General features: G+C 39.4%; 1 protein-coding gene across 1 annotated transcript in view; it reads left to right on the plus strand.

Moving 5' to 3' along the window:
* The window catches only part of PPM1D (protein phosphatase, Mg2+/Mn2+ dependent 1D), a 47,393-nt gene that overhangs the window by 17,744 nt on the left and 10,602 nt on the right, over nt 1-19,047 (plus strand). Inside the window, exons 3-4 of the mRNA XM_037163722.2 lie at nt 5,790-5,914; nt 18,180-18,370. Coding sequence (XP_037019617.2) covers nt 5,790-5,914; nt 18,180-18,370 — 316 coding nt within the window. The remainder of the gene's footprint in view (nt 1-5,789; nt 5,915-18,179; nt 18,371-19,047) is intronic.

Raw genomic sequence — 19,047 nt, forward strand, 5'->3', positions numbered from 1 at the left:
TTTGCCTTATGAACCCTTTACACTTTTAAAAATTGAGGACTTTGAAGAACTTTTTGTGTATATGGGTTATTGATTTTGCCATATTAGAAATTAAAATGGAGGCATTTTCAAATATTTGTTAATTCATTGCAAAATAAGAATATTAATATGTTAATATAAAGAACATTTTTATGGTCCTGACTGAGTAGCTCAGTTGGTTAGAACATCATCCTGATACACCAAGATTGCAGGTTTGATCCCTGGTTAGGGCACATACACAAATCAACCAGTAAGCCCTGGCTGTATGGCTCAGTGGAGTACCCGCCTGGGAACCAAAGGGTTGCTGGTTAGATTCCCAGTCAGGGCACATAACTGGGTTGCAGGCCAGGTCCCTGGGTGGGGAGTGTGCGAGAGGCAACCATATATTGTGTTTCTTTCTCTTTCTCCCTCACCCTCTCTAAAAATAAGTAAATAAAATATTTTTAAAAAGAGTGAATCAATGAATGAATGCATGAATAAGTGGGACAACAAATTGATATTTTTTCTCTCTCAAATAAAAATTTAAAAAATTTTCTCATGAAAAAAATAGTTGTTTTCCAAAACATTTAATGAAAGGTTTTGTTTGTTTACTATTTTTACAAGTCTCTTTAATGTCTAGCTTAATGGTTGACAGTTAGATTCTCATGTTTGTTTCTGCATTCAATCTGTTGTGATATGTTATGGTTGCAGTATCTGAAGTAAAACCTGGTATTCCATTGATATGTAGTTGGAAATGGGAGAAGTGTTTTAGTGGCTCTTTCATGTATTAGGGATATTCTTTGATACTATTCCAAAACTCAGTAAGTGGTATCCATGCATCTTTTTTATTGATAGACTTTATTTTTTACAGAATTTGAGGTTCACAGCAAAATTGAGCAGAATATACCAGAAAGTTCCTATATATGTCCTGCCTTATCCTACATACACAGCCTCTTCCCACTGCCAACATCCTGCACCAGGGTGGTACATTTGTCAGAATTGGTGACCCTGCATTGACACATCACTATTGCCCAAAGCCCACAGTTTACGTTACTGTTGCTCTGGGTGTACATTCTATAGTTTTGACAAATGTAAAACAACATGTTATCTACCATTATCAAATCATAACAATAGTTTCATTATCCTAAAAATTCTGTGCTCTGCCTATGTATTCCTTTCTTTCCTCTTTCCCACCCCTTAGTCTTGGCAATCACTGGTTTTGTTATTGTGTCCACAGTTTTGCTTTTTCCAGAATGTCATATAGTTAGAATCATATAGTACATAGTGCATGCATGCTTTTGTAAAACAGGCATTAATCACTTTAAAAATACTAGTTCACTGAGTTATGCAGATCATCCAAATATTGACATATTTTATAAATACACTAGCATATCAAGTCTTATAGCTTCTCAAAAACTCCACTGTATACACATGGTCTTAGTATTATATTATGAAAGTAATTTTGAGATTGCACACCCTCTGAAAAAGTCTGGGGGACTCCCAGAGGCTTCTGAACCATATTTTTACTACTTGTATGGTTTCATATTTTACATTTCCATCAGTATCTCTGGAATTTTAAAATCTAAGCTGTGTTGTTGGATACAAGTTAATTTTTTTTCTTCATGGTCATTAGTAGCCACTTGAACAATAGTACATCTTTTATCGATTAGGTTTACCAGGCATAAAACTCTTTTTCAGTGGGAAGAGGACCTTATGTGTACTCTCTTCTAGCCGTGTTTCCTCTGGTTAAGATAAATAAGGAATGTCAGCTCTGTTATAAGGCAACATTGTTTATTATAGAATGACCCTTGAATGGAACTGCATCTGGATAGGGAAGATTTTGAGTAGACTAAAAAGTTCTTGGGAAACACAGACCATAGCTTCCCTGTATACATGCAGTTTGATTTGTGCAGGGACCTAGAAGTCCTGAGTTACTACAAGACACTCATTCCTGAGGCACAGGAAACTTGCCCTATGGCATATGAAGCTCACGTGGGGGTGGGGTACTATAGAATGTCTCTTGGATTTCTGTAAGGGTCATCACTGAAGACAACGTGATTGTAGTTGCCTGCTCGCATACTGTTTTCCTGTTTTGTATCACACAAAGTTAGGGGAGCCTGGTTTCATGCTATAATCTATTTGATCCTATGAGTGGAGAGATGAGTCTGTATCTAAGACCATTGCTGGTAGTTATGAAAAGTAAGGTTTGTAATTATAAACTGAATTCCTGTACATATTTGGTCTTTTTCTGGGCTATTTTTTTTTACTATATGTTCATGTACCAGTAGCATACTTTAAATTTTTTTATATTCATTTGAAATAAGATTTTATTTATTTATTTATTTTTAGAAGTGGGGAGGGAGGAAGAGAGGGAGAGAAATATCAGTGAGTTGCCTCTTGCACTCCCCCACCTGGGGGCCTGGCCCACAACCCAGACAAGTGCTCTGACTGGGAATTAAACCAATAATCTTTCAGATTGTGCAGGCTGGCACCCAGTCCACTGAGCCTCACCAGCCAGGGCCAGTGCCATACTTGTTAAATCAAGGCTTTATTATAGTTTTTAACAGTGGTAGGCCTGTTTGCTTCTCATTCATCTTTTAAAGTATAATTTTCTTGACTACTTTTTATTTTTCTCTCTGAATTTTTAAATGCTATTTTATTTTCTTAACTTATTTTAGAATTTATGTTTTTTGTCTTATCTTTTAAAATACCATCTGGATAGTTGGACAGATGCTCTTTGCCATTTGGGAGCAGGTGTCTTTTTGCATAAAATGAGCTGTTTTATTATAAGTTATTTCCTCCTTTCCCTCTGTCTCACCCTAGGCAAGTGGCCAATGCTCTGTTTTTCCTGCCTTCTGTTGCTACTCAGTCAACTCTCGGCATATCAGGCTGTTCTTTTGTGTATGACTTTTAATCATACAGGACAACGTGAGGAGTGCAGTATTTTAAAGCAGCATTTCTTATAACATTGCTATGGGGTTTTTTATTCTGGATTTAAAACTTTATTTTAATCAGTATCATTATGTTGTCTTTTGTTCTTCAGAAACATGGAGACCATAATATTTTTTTAATATTAAGTATCAAGAGAGCTCCTGGTAGAGTTATGTCCGAAGCAATTCGCGTAGCTACAATAATTACTTAAGTATTAAGTCTTATATTTAGGAAGCAGGTTTAGGAAAAACCAACAGGGCTTAAGGTGCTAGGGAGACAGAATGTTGGTATCTTTTCTCATATAACTCGTATGTTTCATCAATTTTTCCCAAATGGTAGATTTAGTCTTTATTCTGATTTGCCTTTTTTGTTTTTTAGAGTTTTTTCCCTGGTTTGCTGTTTTGAGTTGAGGATTAGCATCGAAGAAAGCATAAAATAATAAAATGACCATTTTTTATATTCTTACTGTTGTTATGACCTAGAACAATGTTGATTTCAGAATTGTTAGTTAAACTCTAAAGGGATGGTAAATGAGCTGCTCTCTTGAATTTCTCTTTGAGGTTAACACTGACAGTGATTTCTGATCATTCCATACTTGCTTCATTCCTCTTTTGTACTGTCTGGTGTAGTAGCCACTAGACATATGGCTGTTCAAATATAAGTATGAATAAATTTAAAATAAATAGAATTAAAATTTTAACTTCTTATTTGCACTAGCCACATTTGCACTGTTAACTAGCCACACATGGCTAGTAATTACTGTGTTTGGACAGTGCACAGTAAACATTCCATCATTGTAGGAAGTTTCATGAGACAGCTTTTCAGATCTGCCAGCCTGCCCTCATCAGATGAGCTTGTCTTCTACTTTAGAAAGAAGATTGAAGCTATTCTTTTTTTGCCATACTCATGTTTCTTTAATCTTTTCTATAGGAAGATTGTTCTTTTCTCATTTATAAGGTTTATGCCTTTGTTTTCTTTTCTTTGTACATCTATTTGTTAACTCCTCTCTCTCTCTCGCTCTCGCTCTCGCTCTCTAGTATCTTTGAAGTTAGAGCAGATACATAAAAGCCATCTGTGGAGGTTACCAGCCGGCTGCTGCTGAGGTGTAAAGCAGGCATTTCATCGTGACATTCTTGTGGAAGTGGTTAACATTATTTGCCCTGTCTTCAGTTTTCCATATCTTCAAGCCAGTTTAGTTTCAGTGTTCATCAAGTTTAGGAGAATAGAGTCATGCTACTCAAAGTCAACATAGTAAACTAATAAGAGACTCATATGTCAGGATGTTATAATATTTGTTAGTGAGAAAAATAACTAACAATAAGACCATGTATTGTCAGCTGGCCTGCTGTAGATGAAATAAAATGTCAGGTTATAAGCAAAGGGTTTCTTTTCTTTAAAGGAGAGAAACATCAATGTGTGGTTGCCTCTTATGCATCCTCCCCTGGGGACCTGGCCCACAACCAAGGCATATGCCTTGACTGGGAATCAGACTAGCAGCCTTTTGGTTTAGAGGCCTGTGCTTAATCCGCTGAACTACACCAGCCAGGGCCAACAAAGGGTTTCTCTGAGTGCACATGGGAGCTGAGTAAGACTTAATCAGATTACCTTAATGTCATCTGCCTTTGACAGCCTTGGGAATGAGTCATTCTGTCTTCTGCACGTATCTGTCAGATGAACCTAGTGTCAGCCGGGCTAACCTTGTTTCTTGGAAATGCTCTTTGCAACTCTACATGCCAACTTTTCGAGCCTTCCAGAGGAACATTTTTCTTCTATTCCTTTTTTATTTAAATCAGGCAGATTATGATTAAATTGATTTAAGGATCTGCTTCCCATTTTAATAATACCAGGCATAGGCCCTGGCTGGCGTGGCTCAGTGGATTGAGTACCAGCCTGTGGACTGAAAGTTTGCCAGTTTGATTCCCAGTCAGGGCACGTGCCTGGGTTGTGGGTCTGGTTGCCAGTTGAGGGCATGCAAGAGGCAACCAATTGATGTATCTCTTGGACATTGATGTTTCTCTCCCTCTCTTTCTCCCTCCCTTCCCCTCTCCCTCCCTTCCCCTTTCTCCCTCCCTACTTCCCCCTAAAAGTAAATAAATAAAATATTTAAAAAACATATACCAGGCAGAGGTTGAGAGGTCACCTCTGTTGTTTTTTCTCCATCTCTGTTGTTTTGAATTATAACCCGTTTTGCTCTAAGACTGGACCGTATTTCCTGTTTCAGGCAACGTAGAGTGCACTAACTCCTCAGGGTAATGATTACAGGTTTCTATTGCTCCTATGCCAAATTTCTAGGGTGGATTTTCTTATTTTGTAACTCCTGAATCTACATTTTGTAGATTTTTTTCCCAAAGTGTAATCATATACTCATCATTACAGAAATTCCTAAATACATAGATATTTCTATTAAGGTGTTTGCTGTTCTTAAAATCAAAAACATTAAAGCAGAAGTTCTGGGTATACTCAGATCTCTCAAAAACGATATGACCTTTGGTTCTTTTTTATTTCTTTTATCACTATTTAATCCAGCACATTTATATCCTCTTCTTCTTCCCCTCATTTTTTTTCAGTTATCAAGTTATCTTTCTTTTTTCTTAACATAATCTCTACAAATTTTCCTCCTATTACTTCCATTCCAGTCTGTCTAGCCTACTTCAGTAACGTTCAAATTCTCCTCATCTTGATCTACCTCTTTTGTCTTTCCTCTCTGAACAAGAACTTTGGTTTATGCATCTTTGTATCTGAAACAGATAAATCATTATTTTGTGATAATATGATCTGATTTTATTAGTTATTTAACACATAGCGCTACCTTAGTTCTATTTTTTAATCATTAGAGTATTTATGTGAACTCTATTTTTTAGTGTGGTGAACAAGTCTGGGGTGAATCGTGTAGTGTGGAAACGACCTCGGCTCACTCATAATGGACCTGTTAGAAGGAGCACAGTTATTGACCAGATTCCTTTTCTGGCAGTGGCAAGAGCACTTGGTAAGTATGGTTTATGTTTGGTGAAATCATATTGGATTTTCTACAATATACGGTGGCAGAATGAAAGAGATTCTTGTGGCACACAGTGGGGGTAGAGCTTTAAAACCTAACTGAGGGAAAGGTTAAGGTATGGATTTCAATTTTAATTGCTCTTTGATCATGAATCATGTTCAATGATTTGCTAATTCCCACCTATACTTAGGGAAGGATATGTATGCCTAGGCTTAATGCTACCCTTGAAAGTATTTCTAAATGACCTTCCCTGCTCAGTACTTGACATTTCTCTTAAGGGTCTTTAAAGCTCTCCTTTCCTTTAGGTAGCAAAGTAAATTGTCCATGACAAAATAAAATACTTTCTAGTCTACCTGGCTTTGGAAGGAAGGCTAGAAGATTGTAGTGAAAACCTTGGATTTGCTAGTTGAATTTTATCCTTAGAAAACATCAAGCCTTTGCTGGTGTAGCTCAGTGGATTGAGCGCGGACTGTGAACAAAAGGATCGTAGTTCTATTCCCAGTCGGGGCACATGCCTGGGTTGTGGCCAGGTCCCCAGTTGGAGCCAAGTGAGAGGCAACCACACATTGGTGTTTCTCTCCCTCTCTTTCTCCTTCCCTTCCCCTCTCTAAAAATAAATAAACAAAATCTTTTTTTTTTTTTTTAAGGAAAGAAAACACCAATTGTTTTCATCTCTGTAACAGACACTTGAGTAGTGACTTGGCGCCAGGCGCTGTGTTTGGTTTGGTGAGACAGTGCAGATAGATGTATACGCAGATAGGGAACAAGACTGCAGCTGGAGAGACAGGCAGGAACGGGGTGAGTTCGTGTCCTGCTTGTGTGGTCAGTTGGTGGGAGTTTCATGCCTTAAACCAAAAGGTTGGGGGTTGATTCCTGGTCAGGGCACATACCGAGATTGTGGGTTCAATCCCCAGTTGGAGCATATATGGCAGGCAAGCAATTGATGTTTTTCTTTCACATCTCTCTCTCTCTCTCTCTCTCTCTCTCAGGGTCTTGTGATAAAGAATAATTTTAAAAGGGAAAACTATTTTAGGCATTGTGATGAAAATGCTCCTTTGGGAAGTGTTCTTTTAGCTGAGATTTGATAAATGGCTGAGAAGGAGCTGTACTTTAGCTTTTTCCCCCTCACCGCACCATGGTTTTATCCTGACTGATGTAGCTCACTTGGTTGGGTGTCATCCTGCAAAGCAAAAAGTTGCGGGCTGGGTGTGGTCAGGACTTAGGCCTAGGTTACAGGTGGCATATGAGAGGCAACTGATTGATGTTTCTCACATTGATGTTTTTCTTCCTCTTTTTCTCCCTTCCTTGCCCTGTCTCTAAAAATGAATAAATGGGTAAAATGAAAAATTCATTAAAAATACCTTCCCTTTATTTAAAAATTAAAACAAACAAACAACAAACCGAGGAACAGCGGCATGAAAGAGATGCATAGGGCAAGCTGTGGGGAAAGGACGCAGAGCTCCCATGCCCTCTCCAGGTACCGTTCTTCCCAAATCTTAATGTGTTCCCCAACCGGGAAGCTCTCTGAACACCATCATTTTTTCAAAAAGAAGCTATTCTTGTGAAGAGCCTGTTGAAGAATATTCCAGGCATGGACCCTGAATTAGGAAAGAGCTTGACATGGTCTAGGCATTATCAGAAGGTTGGAGTTAACACAGATGTGGGCCACATCATGACAGATAACTAGCATTCTAGCCCAAGTGTACTGGGAAGCACTAAAAGATACTAAGCTAAAAAGAAAAAAAATACTAAGCTAAGGACTAACACTTGATTTGCCTTTTCAAGATCATTCTTTATATTACTATCTCTTGTTCATCTTTGGTGATCAAATGCACACTGTACCAATCTTCATGAAGCCTATAATATAGTGTGAAGGGACACAGATAAAAAACAAATGAGAAATTTATTCTAGAAGGTTTCACATAGGAACTAAACAAAATGAATTGCTAGTAATTGGCAGGAGGCATAGTGGGTGGCAGGGGAGGGCTACTTTAGAGAGGATGATCAAGGAACATTTTTAAGGAGGTGATGTTTGAATAAGACCTGGAGGAAAAGGGATGAGGAAAAAACCTGTCAAATCAGAGCCACAGCATTTGCAAAGGCCATTAAGCAGTTAGTGAACATTTCATTGGGGTAGGAGATGAGGAGGGGCTTAGGGGTTGTCCCACACATGCTCTCTTTTCCTACTAACATTCTGATTTCCTTTTGGGAAATTGTGTTCCCCCTACTATGTGCATTCTTTATTTAGACATTCTTATTCCGGCTCCTTTTGTAAAACATAAAATATCCAGCGTATGACCCCAGTTATACAGTCAGATTCTCTATTCTAGGATTTTGAATTGTAAATTCAGTAAGGACAAACATTTAAAAGGCTGATTGGAATGAATTCATCCTAGTGATGGCGATTCCTTCAGCAGTATCCATTGCAGTGTTTGGGTGTTCCTGCCTAATTGCTTGGAAATGCCATTTCCATTCCTGATTCTCTACTTTCTTATCTTTTGTGTGAGCAGTTACTTGATTTTTTTTTTCTGATGCCTTTTTGGTGTATATTAACCTGAGCTGGAAATTGTTGCTTGCAAGCAAAGAAACCTACTGTAGGAAGGAAAGGGTTGAATGAGACATGAATGAAGCTAATGTGATAGAACAGAAGTAGAGATGTAAACGTAATATGGAAATGAGGACACTTGCCTGATTAAGAAGGGCCATGCAGGCTAAGTAGGGGGTTTGGTGAAAATGTAATGGGTGGTAGACAATAACTAAATCCTGCAAGGCTTTCTAGACCGCAGTAAGAATTTTATTTTAAGTGCTTTCAGGGAGGGATTGAAGAGTATAGAAGTATACCATAGGGGTTAGGAGACTCTGGGATCCCAAATTTCCAGGTTCTGATCCCAGTGCTGTTACTTACTGTACTGCAAACTTGGGCAAATTACTTAATATATTGTGGATGACTTAATACACATAAAATAGTGCCTGGCACATTGTAAGTGCTCTATAAATGTTAGCTGTTATTGTTGCTTATTGAAGTAGGACAGTGACATTATCCAGGTTGGGTTTTTTTTTTTTTAATTTTTTTATTGATTATGCTGTTACAGTTGTTCTATTCCTCCTTTCATTCCCCTCCACCCTACCCCCCATCCCCACCATCACCCCCCCTTTAGTTTATGACCATGTGTCTCAAGTCCTTTAGATTCTATATTTCCCATGCTATTCTTGCCCCCCCCCATCTATTTTCTATCTACTGTCTATGCTACTTATTTTCTGTACCTTCTCCCCCCTTCTCCTCCTCCCACTCCCCTGTTGCTAACCCTCCTTGAGATCTTCATTTCTATGTTTCCACTCCTGATCTAGCTGTCCTTTTAGTTTGCTTTAGTTTTAGGTGTGGTCGTTAATAACTGTGAGTTTGTTGTCCTTTCACTGTTCATGTTTCTTTAACTTCTTTTTCTTAGATAAGTCCCTTTAACATTTCATATAATAAGGGCTTGGTGATGATGAACTCCTTGAATTTGATCTTATCTGAGAAGCACCTTATCTGTCCTTCCATTTTAAATGAAAGTTTTGCTGGATAGAGCAATCTTGGTTGTAGGTCTTTAGATTTCATGACTTGGAATACCTCTTTCCAGCCCCTTCTTGCCTGTAAGGTCTCTTTTGAGAAATCAGCTGACAGTCTGATGGGGACTCCTTTGTAGGTGACTGTCCCCTTAGCTCTTGCTGCTTCTAGGATTCTCTCCTTCATTTTAATCTTGGCTAATGTAATTATGATGTGCCTTGGTGTGTTCCTTCTTGGGTCCAACTTCTTTGGTACTCTCTGAGCTTCCTGGATTTCCTGGAAGTCTATTTCCTTTGCCAGATTGGGGAAATTCTCCTTTATTATTTGTTCAAATAAGTTTTCCACTGGTGGCTGTGCCTTTCCCCCTTCTGGTACCCCTATAATTCGGATGTTGGAGCGTTTAAAGATGTCCTGGAGGTTCCTAAGACTCTCCTCATTTCTTTGAATTCTTGCTTCTTGACTCTTTTCTGTTTGGCCATTATTTGCTTTCTTCTGGTCCACTCCATGGATTTGAGTCCCAGTTTCCTTTTCATTGCTATTGGTGTCCTGTGCAATTCCATTCATTTCAGTTAGTTTTGCCTTCATATATTTGTCTAATTTGTCGGTATAATCAACCAGTTCTGTGAGGATCCTGATCACCAATGTTTTAAACTGTGCGTCTGTGAATTTTGCTATTTCTTCATCACTTAGATTTATTGGCTCTGGGGCTCTGAGATCCTCCTGCGCCATTCTTGGTCTGTTCGGGCCCTTCAAATGTGAGAAGCGGCGCCTTGGATTCCCAGGTCGCTGGGTTGTGACGCTGTGTGTGGGGGTGTGGCCAGAGCCGGGAAATGGCGACCCCCTCTGCCGCTTCTCACAGCTGGGTGCGGAGGAGCAGTGCCTTAGGTGGTTCACCTGGGCAGGGCCACTCAGAGTTGCTGGGTTATGACGCTGTATGTGGAGGTGGGGTCAGAGCAGGGAAATGGCGGCGCCCTCCATTGCCGCTTGCCGTGGGGACCTGCCGGCCCGGTCCAACCGCCCACTCTCTCGCCTGTCCACCCTCGCACAAATGCGCGACCTCAGTCAACACGCAGCCCCGGGCCTGGTTGTCTCCCCCTCGGTCGCTCGCCTGGTTGCTCGCTGGGTCGCTCACTAGGTCTGACCCTGCACCTGGATTCCGCGGGCCTGAGTGTGTCTGGCCGAGTCCTCCTGTGCAACCCTGCTCCGCCAGCCGCTGGTTTCGCCCCTTACCGGTCAGGCTGAAGAATTTGTTGTTAACGGACTTCCGAAAAGTTCAATTTTCCGTGTTATGGCTGTGTTTTCTGTTGCTAATATTTAGTTTTCTATAATCTTGGTTGTGTGAGAAGGCACGGCACATCCACCTATGCCTCCATCTTGGCGGAAGTCGGGTTTTTTTTTAAATGTTTTTTTAGGGTTTTTTTGCTGGGTCATACGGTAGCTTTAATTTTTGAGGGATGTCCATACTCTTTTCCATAGTGGCTATACCAATTTGCATTCTCACCAACCTGATCCAGTTTGTTTTTATTTTTAAAGGTTTTATTTATTTAGTTTTAGAGAGAAGGGAAGGGAAGGAGGAAGAGAGGGAGAGAAACCTCAATGTGAGAGAGAAACAACGATTGGTTGCCTCTTTGTACATAAGAAGGGAGTAATAAGGCAAAATAGGACTGAGAAAGAGCTGCAGGTAAAATACCTGTGCGGTGAAATTCAGGAGAGCATGTCCTGAACGCTAAGAAAGAACATGTTTTAAGAAGGTATTCTGTTATATTGTCACTTTTACCTAATTAAAATAAATAAGGTGAGTATTTCAAATATCGTTGATAGTTCAGGTACGGGGAAGACTGAGAGAAGTGACTGTTGGGTTTAGTAGCAATGTGGAGGTTCTTGGTGATTTTGACAAACTGTCTTTTGGTAGGATAGTGAGGCCTCTGATCATTATTGGTGTTGGTTCAAGAAAGATTTTGCAAGAGTGGAAAATTTGATAAAGCAAGTTTAGACACTCTTTCTAGTTATTTTACCATAAAGGAAAGGAGGGGAATGAAGCTTTAGCTGGGGCAGAAAGTATGGGGTCCAGAGAGAGTTTGTTGCTGTTATTTTAAAAAGGGAAGGAATAATAGCAGCTGATAGGAAAAGTCCTCTGGAACAGTGAAAACTCCACATAGGAGGTAAATGGTAATTGCTATAGTAATGTCCTATAATATTTTAACATAACTTTGTAAACAAATACATGGAAATGAATGAAGATCAATATAAAAAGACTTAAGTGGGAGAGATGAAATGTGTTAGTTATGAAGCAATGGCTTATGTTTTTTCTCTTGAATTTTCTATCATATTTTCTCATGAAGAATAATAATATCTTTTATATTTGAACACTTAAGCTAAAAATGCTTTGTCACATTATACTTTTTCAGTCCTTATTCTGGTATTTGTAGAAAAACTTTTTAAAAAGAAATTATTTCAAGTTTAATTTGTTGCGTGATAATACTTATTGGCCCATGGTAAAATAAATTATAGTATTTAGCATTGTTATTATGGTTTATGGGCATTTTTAAAATTTTTTGTGAAAGAAAAAAGATTGCTTATAAAAAGGGGTATATTCAGGCAGTGATACTTTCTTTTTTTTTCTTTTCTTTTATTTTTTTAAATTTTTTTATTGATTATGCTGTTACAGTTGTTCTATTCCTCCTTTCATTCCCCTCCACCCTACCCCCCCATCCCCACCATCACCCCCCCTTTAGTTTATGATCATGTGTCTCAAGTCCTTTAGATTCTATATTTCCCATGCTATTCTTGCCCCCCCATCTATTTTCTATCTACTGTCTATGCTACTTATTTTCTGTACCTTCTCCCCCCTTCTCCTCCTCCCACTCCCCTGTTGCTAACCCTCCTTGAGATCTTCATTTCTATGTTTCCACTCCTGATCTAGCTGTCCTTTTAGTTTGCTTTTGTTTTAGGTGTGGTTGTTAATAACTGTGAGTTTGCTGTCCTTTCACTGTTCATGTTTCTTTAACTTCTTTTTCTTAGATAAGTCCCTTTAACATTTCATATAATAAGGGCTTGGTGATGATGAACTCCTTGAATTTGATCTTATCCGAGAAGCACTTTATCTGTCCTTCCATTCTAAATGAAAGTTTTGCTGGATAGAGCAATCTTGGTTGTAGGTCTTTGGAGTTCATGACTTGGAATACCTCTTTCCAGCCCCTTCTTGCCTGTAAGGTCTCTTTTGAGAAATCAGCTGACAGTCTGATGGGGACTCCTTTGTAGGTGACTGTCCCCTTAGCTCTTGCTGCTTCTAGGATTCTCTCCTTCATTTTAATTTTGGCTAATGTAATTATGATGTGCCTTGGTGTGTTCCTTCTTGGGTCCAACTTCTTTGGGACTGTCTGAGCTTCCTGGATTTCCTGGAAGTCTATTTCCTTTGCCAGAACGGGGAAATTCTCCTTTATTATTTGTTCAAATAAGTTTTCCACTGGTGGCTGTTCCTTTCCCCCTTCTGGTACCCCTATAATTCAGATGTTGGCGAGTTTAAAGATGTCCTGGAGGTTCCTAAGACTCTCCTCATTTCTTTGAATTCTTGCTTCTTGACTCTTTTCTGTTTGGCCATTATTTGCTTTCTTCTGGTCCACTCCATTGATTTGAGTCCCAGTTTCCTTTTCATTGCTATTGGTGTCCTGTGCAATTCCATTCATTTCAATTAGTTTTGCCTTCATATATTTGTCTAATTTGTCGGTATAATCAACCAGTTCTGTGAGGATCCTGATGACCAGTGTTTTAAACTGTGCGTCTGAGAGTTTTGCTATTTCTTCATTGCTTAGATCTATGGGCTCTGGGGCTTTGAGATCTTCTTGCGACATTTTTGGTCTGTTCTGGCCCTTTAAGTGTGAGAAGCGGTACCTTGGACTCCCAGGTCGCTGGGTTGTGATGCTGTATGTGGGGGCGTGGTCAGAGGGAGGAAATGGCGACCCCCTCTACTGTTTCTCACAGCTGGGTGAGGATCAGCGCTTTAGGTGGTTCACCTGGGCCGGGCCACTCAGAGTTGCTGGGTTATGATGCTGTATGTGGAGGTGGGGTCAGAGCAGGGAAATGGCGGCGCCCTCCATTGCCGCTTGCTGCGGGGACCCGCCCGGCCCCGGTCCAACCGCCCACTCCCTCACCTGTCAGCCCGCGCACAAATGCGCGACCACAGTCAACACGCAGCACCGCTCCCCCGCTGTCTCCCCCACGGTCGCTCGCCTGGTTGCTCGCTCGGTCGCTCACTAGGTCCAACTCTGCGCCTGGATTCCGTGCGTCTGGATTCCGCGCCTGAGTCCGTCTGACCGAGTTTTCCTGTGCAACCCCGCTTCACCAGCCACTGGTTTCGCCCCTTACCGGTCAGGCTGAAGAATTTGTTGTTAACGGACTTCCAAAAAGTTCAATTTTCCGTGTTCTGGCTGTGTTTTCTGTTGCTAATATTTAGTTGTCTCTAAACTTGGTTGTGTGAGAAGGCACAGCACATCCACCTATGCCTCCATCTTGGCGGAAGTCCTTGAACATATACTTTCTTGAATACAAATGTAACAAAGGTGCTTTCTAGTGGATGCCTGATGGAATTCCATGTGAGTCTTGTAAATCATTTATCCTTTGAGCAGATACGTATTTTTTGAGCATTGTGTGTGCCAAGCACATGGTCTTTGCCCTCATGGAAGCTAACAGTTTAGAAAAGGGTAGAAGCATTCATCAAATGATCACAAAAAGAACTTAAAATTACAACTCTTATATATGTGTTAAAGAAAACTTAAAATAGGGGTACTTTACCTAGCTGGCAAGGCCAGAGGAGTGTTGTTTGAGCTGAGGTCTGAAGAATTACTAGAAGTTCAGGGAGGAAGAAAGTGTGTTCCAGGCATAGGAACTGCATTAGTGAACAGCTCTGTGGTGTAGGGGGAAGCATGGTGAATATAAGGGACTCTGATGAAGGCCCTTGTAGCTGGAACAGCGATGTAGGAATAAGAGGCAAGGATAAAATGAGAAAATAATGCATTGTTATAGTCTGTGGGTATCTTACAAGAGTAAATATTGCACAGTTGGAGTGAGAAATGTATAACTAGATTTGTGTGTGTTTAAAAAATTATATCAAAATACATATAACATAAAACTTACTGTCTTAACCATTTTAAGTGTACAGTTCAATGGTGTTAAGTACATTTTCATTTTTGTGCAGCTGTCACCCCGTCTATGTTAAATTTGCGTTTTAAAGAGGTGGTTCTGGTTGCAATTTTTAGAATAGATTAGTTGAGGCAAGATTTGCTGGAAAGCTCTGCATGGGAAGCTACGTACAGAGTGGGTAGAGTGCTGAAATTCACTAGAGGTGACGACGATTGTGCTGGCTGCCATGTGTCACAGGAGCAAGCAAAGAACATACAAAAACCTGGAGAAAGACCTCTTTCTCTTCTGGTATTCCTCCAGTGTCACTACTTGAGGACAGAAGGCAGTGGCCATTGAGCAAGCAACCAACCATGTCTGCCACAATGTCCAAGACCCCCTCCCTTTAGTATGTATAGGAATGACATTGTGACCCTATTTTGCTGTGAAAACACTTAGTTCAAGGCCCACTTCTGATCCTTACTCTTTATTTATTTATTTTTTTGATCCTTACTTGTTTAATCTCAAGTAAAGCCATGTAGGTCCCCTGAACTGGTAAAATAAAGGAACTGGCCAGCCTAAATTTAGCTACAGATACAAATCAATTCTAGGGATTTTGCTGGCAAATTTAAAGCAACTTGAGCATTGCAACAATAACAGGAATAAATTATAACATTGAGGAGATAAAGACTCCATACAGATAGTGAAAAGGTTATAAAGAGGTAGAGGGGAAAATGAAGATCTCCTCTTTAGTAAAGACAACTAACAAATGGAGTCAGAGTGTCCTAATTCCATCATTAGTTTTCAACCATCACAGTAACAGTTGGTTCATGCAAGAATTATTAATGGACTCTAAAATGTGGCATATTTTGGCAGAGAACAGGATATTTTATACAGTTTCAACTGGCACCATACAAATTAATCATCAGGTATAAAAAAAAGATCACTTTTATAGTGCTGGTAGACAGCACTTTAACCAGATGATAAGCTTGGCATTGCCAATAATGGGACAAACTGACACTTTTTACCTTGTAATATAATACGAATCTGAGGAGGATACTGCTTCAGCAATGTAGTTCTGGCTAAGAAAAGCTTTAACCTGAACACAAACCTTGTATCTCTCATGAGAACTGGAGGAAACAGACAAATTCCAGTAAAGGGTCATTCTGCAAAACAACTGGCCTGGACTCCACAATTGTCAGTATCATGAATGACAAACACAAACCAAAGAACCTGGAATATTTTTCTAGATTAAAAACAACTTAAAATCATGAGAATGAAATGTAATTAATGATCCTTCAGTGGATCCTATGTATTAAAAAAGCATTATTGGGACAACTGGAGAAATTTGAGCAGGAATTTTATTTATACTACACAACCTACTAGATAAATATGAAATTTCCTGAGTGTGGTTATATGGAAGAACATCCTTATGATTATGGGATAAATGCCAAAATTTTAATATTTAGAGAGGGGTCTTGATGTCTGCAACCTAATCTTATATTGTTCACTAAATATATATAAACTATCTCTACCCACAAATGGCAGCATTATGTAGAAAATTCTAAAGAATCTCCAAAAACGCTGCTGGAATTAATAAATGAATTCAGCAAGATCACAAGATCCAAATTTAACATACATAGTCAATCATTTTTATGTACTGAAAATGAACAATTCAGAATCGAAATTTAAAAAGCATCATTTATAACATAAATACTTAGGTATAATTGTAATAAAATATGTTCAAGGTTTGTATACTGACAACTATAAAACATTGCCTTGGCTGGTGTGGCTCAGTGGAAATGAACAATTCAGAATCGAAATTTAAAAAGCATCATTTATAACATAAATACTTAGGTATAATTGTAATAAAATATGTTCAAGGTTTTTATACTGACAACTATAAAACATTGCCTTGGCTGGTGTGGCTCACTGGCCTGCAAATGGAAAGGTTGCCAGTTCGATTCCCAGTCAGGGCGTATGCCTGGGTTGCCGGCGAGGTCCTCAGTTGGCAGTGTGTGAGAGGCAACTGATCAATATATCTTTCACACATTGATGTTTCTCTCCCTCTCTTTCTTCTTCCATTCCCTCTCTCTAAAGGAAATGAATAAAATCTTAAAAAAAAAAAGCTATGTTATTATGAACACTTGGCCACCGTGGTTGATGTTTTTTAGAAAAAAAGAAGGAAAAAATATATAAAACCACTGGTGAGAGAAATTAAGACCTAACTATAGATATATCATATTCTTGGATTGGCAGATATATTCTTAAGATGGCATTAATCCTCAAATGGATCTATAAATTCAGTGTAATCCCAATCAAAACCCAGAGTTTCAGGGAGTTTTGGGTGGAGGGGACAAAGAGGCAAAGAGGGGACAAAGAGGGAAATTGGGACAACTGTAATAGCATAAATAATAAAATATAATTTAAATTTTTAAAAAAGCCCTCAGTGGTGTGGCTCCGTTGGGCATTGTCCCACAAACCACGAGGTCACAGGTTTGATCTTCAGCCAGGACGCATCCTGTGTGGTGGGTTCCATCCCTGGATGGGCCGCATAGGCGAGGCAACTTGTTGATGTTTCTCTCCCTCTCTTCTTCCTCCCTTCCCCGTTCTCTAAAAATAGATAAATAAAAATCTTTTTAAAATATAGAGTTTCAGAAACACAAGCTGGGTGAAATTAGCCCTTCTTCAGGAAATGTACTGAGGTTTAGTGAGAAAGAAAGAGATTGACAAGGTACGGGGGACTAGTGATTTTGGAGTCACTAGTACAAGAGTAATTATGAGCTTGACAACATGATTTTGCCAAGAAGTTTACTTTGTGTTTTTACTTTGCTTAGATAGCTAGACAGACAGACAGAGAGACAGATATAGGTATCTCTAGAAGGATACATAAGAACAATAGTTGTTTCCTAAGTGGAGAACTGGGAAGGACGGGGAAGAGAAGGGATATTTTTAAGAACCTTCTTTTTCTGGTTCACTGAAAAGGTAAATTCTTATCTCTGAAGATTGGTCATATGGCAGGTTAAGTACATAAATATGCCCTATTTTATCTGTAAAACTTTGTTCCATGTAACTGGCCATCATTATGTTAAGTTTGGATGTAGGTACTTTCTTGGTCTAGGGTTAACCTTCTAGGAAAAGGGTTTTTAGGTAGCTGATATGAGTCTCATTTATAGTACAAGTTCTTCCATCTTATCTTCACAATTACTTTGTTTAATCTTGGCCCTTTGCTCTTCCCTGCATAGTATATTTTTTAATTTGTTTTTTTAAAGATTTTATTTATTTACTTTTAGAGAGAGGGGAAGGGAGCAAGAAAGACAGGGAGAGAAACATTGATTAAGCCAGTGCTCAGTCCACTGAACCACATCAGCCAGGGCAGAAGACATACTTTTTATGAGGTTAGGGGAGTTACCTTAAATCTCTGGTTTGCTAGAAAGTTTTTTTCATATAACCTGCGTGAATTTTGAATGTTATCAAGTACTTTTCTGCACCTATTGAGATGAACATGTAGATTTTTTCCTTTAATCTGTTGGTATAATACTACTAGTTTGGAAATAATATTTCTTGCTTCTTCTTTTCCCTGTCTGGCAGGTGATTTGTGGAGCTATGATTTCTTCAGTGGTGAATTTGTGGTGTCACCTGAACCAGACATAAGTGTCCACACTCTTGATCCTCAGAAGCACAAGTATATTATCTTGGGGAGTGATGGACTTTGGAATATGATTCCACCTCAGGATGCCATCTCAATGTGTCAGGACCAAGAGGAGAAAAAATACTTGATGGTGAGAAGTGACTCAGTCATTTTTTTGAATATTTTATTTATTTTTTGGGCGGGGAGGGAGGAGGAGAGGGAGTGAAACATTGATGTGTGAGGGAAACATCAGTTGGGTGCCTCTTGCATGCCTCCAGCCAGGGACGTGGCCCGCAGCTCAGGCATTTGCTCTGACTGGGAATCAAACTGGTGATCTTTTGGTTTGCAGACTGTGAGTCAATCCGCTGAACCACACCAGCCAGGGTGGATTTAGAATTCTTTAGTGATGAGAGAGTTACATTTCAGTGATGTGATGAGGCCAAAAGCCAGTTTGTAGTGGATTGGGAGAACCTATTTATAAATGCCAAAGTGTTTTTAGAATGAGTATTGAAGGAAGCATGCATATAAAAATATTTAGAACGAGTGTTAGGAAAACTGATGGGGAGAATATAGGAAACTGGGGAAGATTGCATAAGGAAGTTTCATGGATGAGAGTGATAATTGAGCAAGTCTTAAAAGTGGGGTTGAGTTTACCTGGTAGTAGATTAAAGAAGCTTTCCAGGCAAGAAATAGGATGTTTAAAGTCAGAGGAGAGACAAATACGACATATTCAAGTTTCATAAGTAGCTTGATGTGACTGGAGGATAGGAAGCAAAAGGTTTTGAATAGTCTGTTTTGAAGTTAGGTCTTACTGTCAGGTAGTAGAGA

Source organism: Artibeus jamaicensis, unplaced genomic scaffold (assembly GCF_021234435.1).
Source record: "Artibeus jamaicensis isolate MK-2021 breed Jamaican fruit bat unplaced genomic scaffold, CSHL_Jam_final contig_1998, whole genome shotgun sequence".
In the NCBI taxonomy this organism is placed as follows: Eukaryota; Metazoa; Chordata; class Mammalia; order Chiroptera; family Phyllostomidae; genus Artibeus; species Artibeus jamaicensis.